Source organism: Lichenostomus cassidix, chromosome 28 (genome assembly GCF_008360975.1).
Source record: "Lichenostomus cassidix isolate B80296 chromosome 28, HeHo_3.0, whole genome shotgun sequence".
Lineage (NCBI taxonomy): Eukaryota > Metazoa > Chordata > Aves > Passeriformes > Meliphagidae > Lichenostomus > Lichenostomus cassidix.
The window spans coordinates 2,151,426-2,165,938 of NC_139508.1; the positions used below are offsets into that span (position 1 = coordinate 2,151,426).

Below are 14,513 nucleotides of genomic sequence, written 5' to 3' on the forward strand. Positions count from 1 at the left end.
CTCCCGGGCACAGAGGGGACACTCCCGGGCACGGAGGGGACACTCCCGGGCACAGAGGGGACACTCCCGGGCACACAGGGGACACGGGGCTCGGAGCGAACCGCAGCTCCTTTATTTTATAAACGGCATTTCCCTGGCGCTGTCCCCATGGCTGAGCCCTCCCAGCCCGGCCGGGACCCCCGGGAGGGGACAGCGACATCCGGGATGGGACAGGGACATCCGGGATGGGACAGGGACATCCGGGACCACCGGGAGCCCCGGGACGGGCCAGAAACCCCGGGGTGGGGACAGCGACCCCCGGGTGGGGACCGGGGAAGGGACAGGAGCCCAGGGTGGCCACAGGGAGCATGGGTGGGGACAGCGACCCCTGGGTGGGGACAGCAACCTCCGTATGGGGACATCGATTCCCGGGTGGGGACAGGAGCCCCGGAGGTGGGGACAGAAACCCCCGGGTGGGGACAGCAGCTCCGGGGAGGTGACAGCAATCCCATGGGGAGGTGACAGGACCCATCGGGGAGAGGAGCCAAGTGGGAGGTGACAGGAGCCCCGGATGGGCACAGCCGCCCCAGGGAGGTGACAGGACCCTCGGGGACGTGCCAGCCGCCCCAGGGAGGTGACAGGATCTCTAGAGAGGTGGCAGCAACCCCGGGGAGGTGACAGCAACCCCTAGGTGGGCACAGCACCCTCGGGGAGGGGGACAGCAACCCCCAGAAGGTGCCAGCCGCCCGGGGGACAGCAACCCCTGGGTGGGCACAGCAACCCCAGGGAGGTGACAGCAGCCCTGGGTGGGCACAGCAGCTCTGGGGAGGTGACAGGACCCTCGGGGAGGTGACAGCACCCCTAGTGAGGTGACAGCACCCCCGGGAGGTGACAGGACCCTCGGGGAGGTGCCAGCACCCCGGGGAGGTGCCAGCCGCCCCAGGGAGGTGACAGCACCCCCAGGGAGGTGACAGCACCCCCGGGAGGTGACAGCACCCCAGGGAGGTGACAGCACCCCCGGGAGGGGACAGCCGCCGGTCACTGGTGTTTCTTGGCCCGGGCGGTCGGGGCCGCGCGCGGCAGGAAGAAGGCGGGAGCGCGCACGCAGCGCAGCGCCAGCAGTTGGGGACAGAGCGCGAAGAGCAGGTTGGAGAGCAGGAATGTCCCCAAGACATCGTCAGGGGTCTGGTAGGGGAACGGCGTGCGGGAGTGCAGCGAGGAGCCCAGGTGGGAAAACTGAGCCTGCGGGGCGGGGAGAGATCCCAAAAGGGGGAATCCCAAAGGGGGAAAATCCCAACCCTAAAGGGGAAAATCCCAAAGGGGGCAAATCCCAAACGGGCAAATCCCAACCCCAAAAGGGGAAAATCCCAAAGGGGGCAAATCCCAAACCGAAAGGGGGAAAATCCCAAAGGGGGGAATCCCGACCCTAAAGGGGGAAAATCCCAAAGGGGGCAAACCCCAAATGGGAAATCCCAACCCCAAAGGGGGAAAATCCCAAAGGAGGAAAATCCCAAAGGGGGAAAATCCAAACCCTAAAGGGGGAAAATCCCAATCCCAAAGGGAGAAAAATCCCAACCCTAAAGGAGGAAAATCCTAAAGGGGGAAAATCCAAACCCCAAAGGGGGAAAAGCCCAAAGGGGGCTAAACCCAAAGGGGGCAGCCCCTGGCCCCAAAGGGTGCAGCCATCCCGACCCCAAAGGGTGTAAGTCCCCTGAACCCAAAGAGTGCAAACCTCCCAAGCCCAAAGGATATAAACCCCAAAGGGTGCAAACCCCAAGAGGTGCAAACCCCTGGCCCCAAAGGGTGCAGCCATCCCGACCCCAAAGGGTTCACCCCCCCGACCCGAAAGGCTGCAGCCCCCCGACCCCAAAAGGAGCAAACCCCAAAAGGTGCAGCCCCAGACCCCAAAGCCTGCTCTCCTCCAGCAGCTCCCCCAGCCCATCCCATACCCATATCCCAATCCCATATCCCAATCCCATACCCATATCCCAATCCCATATCCCAATCCCATACCTATATCCCAATCCCATACCCCACATCCCATATCCCATACCCTATATCCCAATCTCATATCCCACATCCCATACCCCATATCCCAAATCCCAATCCCATATCCCACCTCCCTCCCCCACCCTATTTCCATCCCCCAATCCCACCTCTTCCCAAATCCCCCGAGCCCAAAGCAATTCAATCGCAGCCGAGCTGCTCCAGTTGCAGCCCTGCCGCCCCAAAACCCATCCCACTGCCATCCCTTTTGGGGTTTCTGCCCATCCCCGCGGGTTTTTGGGGTTTTTTGGCGATTTTGGGGGGGGTGCGTTGTGGGTTTTGGCGGTTTTTTCCGGGGGTTTTGGGGTTTTTTCTGGGTTTTTTTGGGCTTTTTTGGGGTTTTTCTGGTTTTTTTTTAGTTTTTTGGGTTTTTTGGAGGGGTTTTTTGAGTTTTTCTGGGGGTGTTGGGGTTTGGGTCTTTTGGTTTTTTGGGTTTTGGGTTTAGGGGGTTTGTGGGGTTTTTTTCTGGGTTTTTTTTGGGCTTTTTTTTAGTTTTTCTGGGTCTTTTGGGGGTTTTGGTTTTGGGGTTTTTTTTTTGGGTTTTGTTTTTTTGGGGTTTTGGTTTTTTGTTTGGGTTTGGGGTTTTTTTTTGTTTTTTTGTTTTGGTTTTTGGGTTGGGGTTTTTGTTTTTGGGGTTTTGGTTTTTTGTTTTTTGGGGTTTTTTTTGGAGTTCTGGGTTTTTTGAGTTTTTCTGGGTTTTTTGGGATTTTTGGGGATTTTTTTTTGGTTTTGGCGTTTTTTGGGGGGTTTTGTTTGTTTTTTGGGGTTTTTTTAGGAGTTTTTCTGGGGTTTTGGGGGGTTTCAGGGGTTTTTTGGGCGGTTTTTTTGGGGTTTTTTTGAGTTTTTCTGGGTTTTTTGGGGTTTTTCTGGTTTTTTTGGGGTTTTTTGGTTTTTTTTGGGGGTTTTTCCCACCTGAGCCACAGCCCCCGCGGCCAGCAGGCTGCAGTCGGGCAGCCAGGAGCAGCCGGGCAGGATCAGCCCCAGGACGGCGAGCAGCAGGAAGGGCAGCAGGTAGAACAGGAACAGCAGCATCTGGGGGGAAAGAGAGGGTTTGGGGGGTCCGGGGGGTCCCAAAAGGGGAGAAATCCCGGGAAAAAAGGGGAAAAGTCTCGGGAAAAAAGGGGGAAAATCCCGGCAAAAAAAGGGGGGAAAACCCGGGAAAAAAGGGGGAAAATCCCGGGAAAAAAAGGGGAAAAGTCTTGGGAGAAAAGGGGGAAAATCCCGGGAAAAGCGAGGGAAAATCCCTGCAAAAAAAGAGGGAAATCCCTGCAAAAAAAGGGGGGAAATCCCGGGAAAAAAGGGGGAAAAGTCTCGGCAAAAAAGGGAAAAAAATCCCGGCAAAAAAGGGGAGAAAATCCCGGAAAAAAGGGTGAAATGTCCTGGTCTCAAAAGGTCATAAAGGGTGAAAAATCCCTGCAAAAAGAAAGTGGAAAAATCCCGGCAAAAAAGGGGGAAAATCCCGGGAAAAAAAGGGGAAAAACAGCGACCCCAAAGGGTGACAAATCCTGGTCCCAAAGGGTGACAAATCCCGGTCCCAAGGGGTGACAAATCCCGGTCCCAAGGGGTGACAAATCCCCGACCCCAAAAGGTGCAAATCCCCCCGGCCCCAAAGGGTGCAGCTGGGGTCCGGGTTCACCCCGTCCGGGTGTCCCCTGGTGTCCCCTGGTGCCCCCAGCCCCTGTCCCCTGGTGTCCCCTGGTGTCCAGGGTGTCCCCCAGCCCCTGTCCCCCGGTGTCTCCTGGCGTCCCCTGGTGTCCCCAATGTCCCCCTGTCCTCAATGTCCCTCGGTGTCCCCTGGTGTCCCTGGTGTCCCCGATGTCCCCTGTCCCTGATCTGCACCCTGGGGTGTCCCCTGGCGTTCCCCAGCCCCTGTCCCCTGGTGTCCCCGATGTCCCCCGGTGTCCCCTGACCTGCACCCTGGGGTGTCCGGGGTGTCCCCTGGTGCCCCCAGCCCCTGTCCCCCGGTGTCTCCTGGTGTCCAGGGTGTCCCCCAGCCCCTGTCCCCCGGTGTCTCCTGGTGTCCCCTGGTGTCCCCAGTGTCCCCCAGCCCCTGTCCCCCGATGTTCCCCGGTGTCCCAAATGTCCCCCAGCCCCTGTCCCCGATGTCCCCGGTGTCCCCTGACCTGCACCCTGGGGTAAGCCACGGGGTCTCGCAGGTAGGGCTCGCGCTGGTAGCCATACTCGAAACAGGAATCGGCTGGGCAGTCCAGGACCACCTGGGCAGGGAGGGGACAGGGGAGGTGGGCGAGGGGAGGGGGAACCTCGGGGACCCCCTGAGTCCATCCAGGAACCCCTGAAACCCTCCGGGACCCCCTGAGTCCATCCAGGACCTCCTGAGACCCTTCAGGAACCCCCGAGACCCTCCGGGACCATCCAGGAACCCCAAAGCCCATCCAGGACCTCCTGAGTCTATCCAGGAACCCCCGAGACCATCCAGGACCCACCTGAACCCCCCAGGACCCCCTCAAGGCCCCCCTGAACCCATCTAGGACCCCCTGAGCCCCTCCAGGACTCCCCGACTCCATCCTGGATCCCCAGAGCTCCTCCAGGACCCCCTGAACCCATCGAGGCCTCCCCCAGGTCCCCCCGAGCCCATCCGGGACCCCCCAAACCCATCTAGGACCCCCAAATCCCCTCCAGGACCCCCCCCCCCGAGTCCATCTAGGACCACCCTGACCACATCCAGGACCTCCAGATCCCTTCCAGGACCCCCTCCGGGACCCTCCAGGACCCCCTGAACCCACCTAGGACCCCTAGATCCCCTCCAGGACCCCCTAGAGCTCCTCCAGGACCCCTCAAATCCGTCCCGATCCCCTCCAGGACCCCCCGAGTCCATCTAGGACCACCCTGACCCCATCCAGGACACCCAGATCCCTTCCAGGACTCCCTCCGGGACCCTCCAGGACCCCCTAAACCCACCTAGGACCCCCCGATCCCCCCCAGGACCCCCTGAACCCACCTAGGACCCCCTGACCCCCACCAGGACCCCCCCAAATCCGCCCCGATCCCCCCAGGACCCCCTCCTCGCCCCCCAGCTGACCAAGCCGCGGAAGAAGGTGAAGGCAGCGCAGAGCAGCAGCAGCACAACCAGCGCCAGGTCCCGCGGCCGCCGGAGGAGAGGCTGGTGCTGCTCCTGCCACACCTGGGAACCGGGAATTCGGGAATTATTCGGGAATTTGGGGATTCGGGAATTTGGGAATTGTCAGGAATTATCGGGAAATATTCGGGAATTATTCGGGAATTATTCCGGAATTGTCGGGAATTATTCCGGAATTGTTGGGAATTATTCAGGAATTATTCCGGAATTGTCGGGAATTATTCCGGAATTGTTGGGAATTATTGGGGAATTATTGGGGAATTGTCTGGAATTATTTGGGAATTCAGGACTTCGGGAATTTGGGAATTCAGGGAACTCGGGAGTTTCGCAATTTTGGGATTTAGGGAAATCAGGAATTATTCGGGAATTAGCGGGAATTATTCGGGAATTTGGGAATTCAGGGAACTCGGGAGTTTCGGGATTTCAGGAATTTGGAATTTCGGGATCTCGGGAATTTGCGAATTCGGGATTTCAGGATTTCGGGATTTTAGGAATTCAGGATTTTGGGAAATCGGGATTTGGGGATTTCGGAATTTGGGGATTTCAGGATCTCGGGAACTCAGGATTTTGGGAGATAGGGATTTCAGGATTTGGGGAATCTGGGAAACCTGGATTTTGGGATATCAGGATTTCAGGAATTCGAGAAATCAGGATTTCGGGAAATTAAGATTTTGGGAAATCGGGATTTTTTTTGGGATTTGGGGAATTCGGGAAATAGATATTTTGGGGATTTCGGGGTCCACACCATCCCCAGGCCCCCCAAACCCCCATCCTCTCCTGGCTCACCTGCTCGGGGCTGAGGCTGAGCAGCTCCCTGGGCTGCAGGTAAATCCTGCATGCAGCCCAGAGCAGCAGCAGCAGGTAGGGAAATCGAGATTTTGGGAATTTGAAAATTTTGGGATTTGGGATCTTGTGAATTTGGGATTTCAGGATTTCGGGAATTAGGGATTTTGTGAACTTGGGGAATTTGAGAAATTGGGATTTCTGGAAATCGGGGTTTTGGGAAAGTGGGATTTCAGGATTAGGGGAATTTGGGAAATTGGGATTTTGGGATTTTGGGAAATCGCAATTTCAGGATTTTGAGTATTCGGGAAATCGGGATTTTGGGAAATTGGGATTTTCAGATTTGGGAATTTGGGATTTCTGGAAATCGCGATTTCAGGATTTCGGGCATTTGAGAAATCGGGATTTTGGGATTTTCAGGTTTGGGAAATTGGGATTTTGTATTATTGTGAATTTGGGATTTCTGTATTTTGGGTTCGGCACCCCTATCCTCTCCCGGCTCACCTGCTCGGGGCTGAGGCTGGGCAGCTCCCGGGGCTGCAGGTAAATCCTGCGGGCAGCCCAGAGCAGCAGCAGCAGGTAGGGAAATTGGGATTTCGGGAATTCGGGATTTTGAAAATTTGGGGATTTGGGATTTTGCAAATTTGGGATTTCAGGATTTCAGGAATTAGGGATTTTGTGAACTTGGGGAATTTGAGAAATCGGGATTTCTGGAAATCGTGGTTTTGGGAAATCGGGATTTCGGGATTGGGGAATTTGGGAAATTGGGATTTTGGGAATTCAGGGTTTTGGGATTTTGGGAAACCGCAATTTTAGGATTTTGGGCATTTGAGAAATTGGGATTTTCAGATTTGGGAATTTGGGATTTTGGGAAATCGGGATTTCAGGATTTTGGGCATTTGAGAAATCGGGATTTTGGGAAATTGGGATTTTCAGATTTGGGAGTTTGGATTTTCGCGAATTTGTGATTTTGGGATTTTGGTATTTTGGGTTCCACACCTTCTGCCCCATCCCGTCCCGGCTCACCTGCTCGGGGCTGAGGCTGGGCAGCTCCCGGGGCTGCAGGTAAATCCTGCGGGCAGCCCAGAGCAGCAGCAGCAGGTAAGGGAGCTGCAGCAGGAAGGACAGACCCAGCTCCGAGCTGAACTTCCCTGCAAGGACAGCGGGGTGGGCCTGGGGGTCAGGGGGGTCCTGGGGGGTCATGGAGGGTTCGGGGTCCTGAGAGGGTCTTGGAGGGATTTGGGGGGTCCTGGGGCGATTTGGGGGGTCCTGGAGAGGCTCAGGGGGTCCTGGAAGGCTCCTGGAGGGGATCAGGGGGTCCTGGAGAGGCTCACGGGGTTCTGGAAGGGTTCAGGGGATCCTGAAAGGGTCCTAGAGGGGTTCGGGGGGTCATGGAGGGGAGCAGGGGGTCCTGGAGAGGTCCTGGATGGTCTCTGGGGGTTCTGGATGGTCTGAGGGGGTCTCGGAGGGGTTTGGGTTGGTCTTGGATGGACTCAGGGGGTCCTGAAGGGGATCAGGGGGCTCTGGATGGATTCAGGGGGTCCTGGAGGGTCTCAGGGGGTTCTGGAAGGGCTGAGGGGGTCCTGGGGGACATCGGGGTGTCCTGGATGGTCTAGTGGGGTCCTGGAGGGGTTCTGGAGGGACTCAGGGGGTCCTGGAAGGGATCAGGGGTTCCCGGAGGGGCTCAGGGGGTTTCTAGATCGTCTCAGGGGGTCTCGGGGGGGTCTCAGAGGGCTCAGGGGGTCCCCGGGCCGAGTACCGAGCAGGTTTCCCAGCAGGAACACAAGCGCTCCCATCAGCATGGAGCCGAGCCAGAAGAGCCCCAGGCTGCGGTAGTTCTTCCTGCAGGGACACCGAAATTCGGGATGTTCCCAGAGCCCCCTCCTCCCGAAAATCAAGATTTTCCAGCCCATTGAGCCCCCTCCTCCCGAAATTCGGGATTTTCCCGATCCCCCACATCCCAAAAGTCGGGATTTCCTCATAGCCCCCTCCTCCCGAAATTTGGGATCATCCCGGGCCCCCAGGTCCCGAAATTCGGGATTTCCCCAGAGCCCTCTCTTCCCGAAATTCGAGATTTTCCAGCCCATTGAGCCCCTTCCTCCCGAAAATCGAGATTTTCCCAACCCACTGAGCCTCCTCCTCCCGAAATTCGGGATTTCCCCCAAGCCCCCCTACCCAAAATTCTAGATTTTTCCAGCCCACTGAGCCCCTCTGCCCAAAATTCAGGATTTCCCCATAGCCCCCTCCTCTCGAAATTCAGGATTTTCCCCCGAGCCCACTCCTCACAAAATCCGGGATTTCCTCCACTATCCCCTCCTCCCAAAATTCAGGATTTCCCAGCCCCTTCCTCCCGAAAATCAAGATTTTCCCAGCCCATTGAAACCCCTCCTCCCAAAATCCGGGATTTTCCCGGGTCCCCAAGCCCCTCTACCCAAAATTCGGTATTTTCCCGGTCCCCCAGATCCCAAAATTCGGTATTTTCCCGATCCCCCAGACCCCGAAATTCGGTATTTTCCTGATCCCCCAAATCCCCAAATCCGGGATTTTCCCAATCCCCAAAATCCGGGATTTTCCCGATCCCCCAGATCCCAAAATTGGGTATTTCCCCCACCTGAGGCCGCAGGCTGCCGCCATGGTGAGGTAGAGCCCCAGGTGCACTGTGCCATCCCAGTAACAGCTCAGCAGGCCGTGCGACGTGCGCAGCTGCGGGTCACCCTGCGGGGACAGCGACACTGCGACACAGGGGGACACCACGGGGACAGCGACACTGGGACACAGCGGGGACATGGCCCGGGGACAGGGGGAACACAGCGGGGACAGCCACACTGGGGACACAGCGGGGACATGGGCCGGGGACAGTGGGGACCTGGGCCGGAGACAGGGGGAACACAGACCCGTGGACAGTAGGGTCATCCTGGGGACAGCGACACTGGGGACACAGCGGGGACACAGACCCGGGGACAGCGACAGTGGGGACACCGCGGGGACATGGCCTGGGACAGGGAGGACACACCGGGGACAGTGGGGACAGGGAGGACACGGCGGGGACACAACGGGGACATAGCCCGGGGACAGTAGGGTCACCCTGCGGGGACAGGCACACTGGGGACACCGTGGGGACATGGGCCGGGGACAGTGGGGACACAGCGGGGATAGCCACACTGGGGACACAGCGGGGACACCACGGGGACAGCGACACTGGGGGCACGGCGTGGACAGCTGGGACACAGCGGGGACACCGTGGAGACACAGCCCAGGGGGGACAGTGGGGACACAGACCCGGCGACACTAGGGTCACTCTGGGGACAGCAACAGTGGGGACACCGCGGGGACAGCGACAATGGGGACACAGCGGGGACACAGACCCGGGGACAGTAGGGTCATCCTGGGGACAGCGACAGTGGGGACACTGCGGGGACAGTGACACTGGGGACACAGCGGGGACACAGACCCGGGGACAGTAGGGTCATCTTGGGGACAGCGACAGTGGGGACACTGCGGGGACATGGCCCGGGACAGGGGAGGACACACCGGGGACAGCGGGGACAGGGGGGACACCAAGGACACAGCCCAGGGGGGACTGGGGGGACAGCGAGGACACATCCCAGGGACAGTGGGGTCACTCAGGGGACAGAGGGGACACATCTTGGCAACAGAGGGGACAGTAGGGACAGTGGGGACACAGCCTAGAGGGACAGTGGGGACACCCCGGGGACAGTCAGATGACACAGCGGGGACACCCTGGGGACACCTGGGGACACCTGGGGACAGCGCTGTCACCTCTCTCACGTAGGTCTCCATGAAGCCCGAGATGATCTCATCTTCCTCCAGAGCGATCAGCAGATCCACGGCAGAGACGAACGAGAGAGCTGTGAACACTGCGGGGAGCAGCCAGAGAATTGATCCTAAATCAGTCCCAGATCCCAAATACTGATCCCAAATCAATCCCAGATCCCAAAACTGGATCAATCCCAGATCCCAAAAATTGATCAATCCCAGATCCCAAATACTGATCAATCCCAGATCCCAAACACTGATCAATCCCAGATCCCAAATACTGATCCCAAATAAATCCCAGATCCCAAAAACTGATCAATCCCAGATCCCAAAACCGGATCAATCCCAGATCCCAAAAACTGATCCCAAATAAATCCCAAATCCCAAATACTGATCAATCCCAGATCCCAAATACTGATCCCAAATACCAGATCCCAAAGAACTGATCAATCCCAGATCCCAAAGAACTGATCAGTCCCAGATCCCAAATATCAGATACCAAATCCCAGCTGCCAAATATATCCCAGATCCCATAGAACAGATCCCAAATAAATCCCAGATCCCAAAAAACTGATCAATCCCAGGTCCCAAATGCTGATCAATCCCAGATCCCAAATACTGATCCCAAATAAATCCCAGATCCCAAAGAACTGATCAATCCCAGATCCCAAATACTGATCCCAAACACCAGATACCAAATACAATATACCGGATACCAAACCCCACACCCCAAACCCCATACCCCAGACCCCAGACCCCAAACCCCAGACCCCAAATCCCACACCCCACACCCCAAATCCCTGCAGATCCAGCAGCTCCCCTCAAACCCCAGACCCCAAATCCCAGACCCCAAATCCCAGACCCCAAATCCCCGCAGTGCTCACGGCAGAACAGCGGGTCCTGGAAGTGGCTGATGGCTCCGCTGAGGATGAGGATGGCGCTGAGGCCGAGGAGCAGCAGCAGCAGCACCAGTGCCAGAGCCGAGGGGGATCTGTGGGGTTGGGGTCAGGGATCAGCACCCAGCATGGCCCCATGGAAATCCCTTAGCCCACTGGTTTAGGGTCAGGGATCAGCACCCCACATGGCCCCATGGAAATCCCTTAGCCCACTGGTTTAGGGTCAGAGATCAGCACCCAGCATGGAAATCCCTTAGCCCACTGGTTTAGGGTCAGAGATCAGCACCCCACATGGCCCCATGGAAATCCCTTAGCACAGTGATTTAGGGTCAAACCCCACACAGCCCCATTGCCCTCGTTCCTATTGAAAATCCCTTAGCCCACTGATTTAGGGTCAGGCATCAGCACCCAGCACAGCCTCATGGAAATCCCTTAGCCCAGTGATTTAGGGTCAGAGATCAGCACCCGGCATGGAAATCCCTTAGCCCACTGGTTTAGGGTCAGACCCCACAGCCCAGCACAACCCCATTAACCCCATGGAAATCCTTTATCCCAGTGATTTAGGGTCAGAGATCAGCACCCCACATGGCCCCATGGAAATCCCTTAGCCCACTGGTTTAGGGTCAGAGATCAGCACCCAGCATGGCCCCATGGAAATCCCTCATCCCACTGATTTAGGGTCAGAGATCAGCACCCCACATGGCCCCATGGAAATCCCTTAGCCCAGTGATTTAGGGTCAAACCCCACACAGCCCCATTGCCCTCGTTCCTATTGAAAATCCCTTAGCCCACTGATTTAGGGTCAGGGATCAGCACCCAGCACAGCCTCATGGAAATCCTTTATCCCACTGATTTAGGGTCAGACCCCACAGCCCAGCACAACCCCATTAACCCCATGGAAATCCTTTATCCCACTGGTTTAGGGTCAGAGATCAGCACCCAGCACAGCCCCATGGAAATCCCTTAGCCCACTGATTTGGGGTCAACCCTAAATCATACCCCACATGGCCCCATTGCCCTCATTCCCATGGAAAATCCCTTAGCCCACTGATTTGGGTGGGTGGGCCCCATGGAAATCCTTTATCCCACTGGTTTAGGGTCAGAGATCAGCACCCAGCACAGCCCCATGGAAATCCCTTAGCCCAGTGAATTAGGGTCAACCCTAAATCATACCCCACATGGCCCCATTGCCCTCATTCCCATGGAAAATCCCTTAGCCCACTGATTTTTAGGATAAAACCCCACACCCCACATGGCCCCATTGTCCTATTCCCATGGAAAATCCCTTTTCCCACTGATTTAGGATCAAACCCACACCCAGCATGGCCCCATTGCCTCCAGCCCCATTATCCCACTGATTTAGGGTCAAACCCCACACGGCCCCATTGTCCTCATTCCCATGGAAAACCCTATGGAGGGAAAATCTGGATCCTGGAATAACCGGGGGGCAAATCCCCCCAAAAAAGGGTGGATCTGACATCCCAGTAGGGATTGGGAAGGGGAAAATCCCAAAGGAAAGGTGGGTGTGATATCCCAGAATGGATTGGGAAGGGGAAAATCCCAAAAAAGGGAGGAGAATCCCAAAAAAAGGGTGGATCTGACATCCCAGTAGGGATTGGGAAAGAGAAAATCCCCAAAAAAGGGGAAGAATCCCCCAAAAAGGGTGGAGGTGACATCCCAGCATGGATTGGGAAGGCGAAAATCCCCCCAGAAAGGGGGAGAATCCCAAAAAAAGGGTGGATTTGACATCCCAGATGAAAACAAATTAATAAGGAATTTATAAGGAAACAAATTGACACGGAAAAGGAAGGCGAAGAGGCCTGGAGGGAACGGAAGGACAGAAAAAATGGGAAAAGGATGGAGGAAAACAGGGAGAAAACCCCGAGCTGGAGATTCCTGGGGTTTGGGGTTGGAAATTTGGGAAAAATGAGCATCCCGAGTGTGGGTTTGCATGGAAAAGGGGAAAAAGCGGGAGAGGAAGCGCTGGGATTGCTGTTCCGGGATTCCCTGGCTCGGGAATTCCGGGATCAGCAGGGTGACAGCGACAGTGACAGCGACAGTGACAGCAGCCACGTCACCGCCAGGGACACTCCGGGAGGGACAGGGACACTCCGGGCTGGAATTCCCAGGGAATTCACCCGAATTCCCGGGATTTGGGATGGCTGGGAGTGGCTCTGCTGGGGATAAACTGCCGGAGCGGGATTGGAATCCATGGGGAAATCCCGGGATTGGAATCCATGGGGAAATCCCGGGATTGGAATCCATGGGGAAATCCCGGGATTGAAATGCATGGGGAAAATCCCGGGATGGATCCCCGATCCAGGACAGCCCCTGTCCCCTTTCGGGCACACAGCTCCCGGTCCGGAGGATGCTCCCCATTCCCAGGCAGGATCCCATTCCCATTCCCCATTCCCAGGGGTCTCTTCCGTTCCCATTCCCGGTGATTCGTCCCATTCCCCATTCCCAGGGATCCCTCCCGGTCCCATTCCCCGTTCCCGGGGGTCTCTCTCATTTCCCATTCCCCATTCCCGGGCAGGACCGAATTCCCCATTCCCAGGGGTCTCTCCTGCTGCCCATTCCCCATTCCCGGGGGTCCTCCCGGTCCCATTCCCAGTCATCCATCCCGTTCCCATTCCCGGGCAGGACCGAATTCCCCATTCCCGGGGATCCCTCCCGGTCCCATTCCCCATTCCCATTCCCGTTCCCCATTCCCGGATTCCCAGTTCCCATTTCCCATTCCCATTCCCGGGCAGGACCGAATTCCCCGTTCCCGGGGTCCCTCCCATTCCCCGCTCCCCATTCCCTATTCCCGGGGGTCCCTCCCGGTCCCATTCCCAGTCATCCATCCCGTTCCCATTGCCAGTGATTCCTCCCGTTCCCCATTCCCGTTACCAATTCCTGGATTCCCATTCCCATTCCCATTCCCCATTCCCGGGCAGGACCGAATTTCCCGTTCCCGGGGTCCCTCCCATTCCCCGCTCCCCATTCCCCATTCCCGGTGATTCCTGCCGTTCCCATTCCCGGTAATTCCTGCTGTTCCCATATTCCCTTCATTCCCATTGCCGTTCCCATTCCCGGTGATTCCTCCCATTCCCCATTCCCGGGGTTCCCTGCCGTTCCCATTGCCGGTAATTCCTCCCATTTCCCACTCACGTTCCCTATTCCCGGGGTTCCCTCTCATTCCCCATTCCCGGTGATTCCTCCCATTCCCCATTCCCGGATTCCCTCAATTCCCGGTGATTCCTCCCCTTCCAGGATTCCCGTTCCCATATTCCCTTCATTCCCATTGCCGTTCCCATTCCCGGTGATTCCTCCCATTCCCGAATTCCCTTTTGGGTTTTTTGGTTTTTTTTTTTTTGTTTTTGGTGTATTCCCGGTATCCCCATTCCCACTCCCGGTATCCCCATTCCCGTCCCCGTTTCCGGTCATTCCTGCCGTTCCCTATTCCCGGTGATCCATTCCCGGTATCCCCATTCCCATTCTCCAATCCCGTTCCCATTCCCGGTGATCCCTCCCATTCCCAAATTCCCATTCCCGTCCCCGTTCCCGGTGTCCCCGCTGCGGTGTCACTCACCGGGCCAGGCCGGGCAGCGCGGTGGCCCCGAAGGCGGCGGGCAGGGCGAGCAGAGGGGCAGCCAGCGCTGCCGGCAGCTCCATGGCACCGAGAGGACTTCGGACCGCCGCGACACCGCGACACCGCGGAGAGCTTAAAGGGACAGGGCCGCGCCGAGCGGGACAGCGCGGGGACAGAGAGGGACAGGAGGGGGACAGAGAGGGACAGGAGGGGGACGGGAGGGGGACAGGGAGGGGGACTGGGGGGACGGGGAGGGACAGGGGAGGGACAGAGGGGGACAGGAGAGGGACTGGGGGACAGAGGGACAGGGGGACGGGAGAGGGACGGGGGACAGAGGGGACATGGGGGACATGGGTAGGGA

At 57.5% G+C, this 14,513-nt stretch overlaps 1 protein-coding gene across 1 annotated transcript; it reads right to left on the bottom strand.

Moving 5' to 3' along the window:
- Nucleotides 1-90: 90 nt before the first annotated feature.
- Nucleotides 91-14,326, bottom strand: TM6SF2 (transmembrane 6 superfamily member 2). Its single transcript, XM_085040375.1, has 11 exons — nt 14,153-14,326; nt 10,567-10,673; nt 9,686-9,783; nt 8,517-8,620; nt 7,665-7,747; nt 6,932-7,056; nt 5,066-5,167; nt 4,149-4,241; nt 2,938-3,057; nt 859-1,221; nt 91-684 (listed from the first exon to the last, which is right to left on the bottom strand). Exons 1-10 carry the CDS (start codon nt 14,233-14,235, stop codon nt 1,018-1,020), a joined length of 1,119 nt encoding a protein of 372 aa, XP_084896501.1. The 5' UTR covers nt 14,236-14,326; the 3' UTR covers nt 91-684; nt 859-1,017.
- Nucleotides 14,327-14,513: the final 187 nt, after the last annotated feature.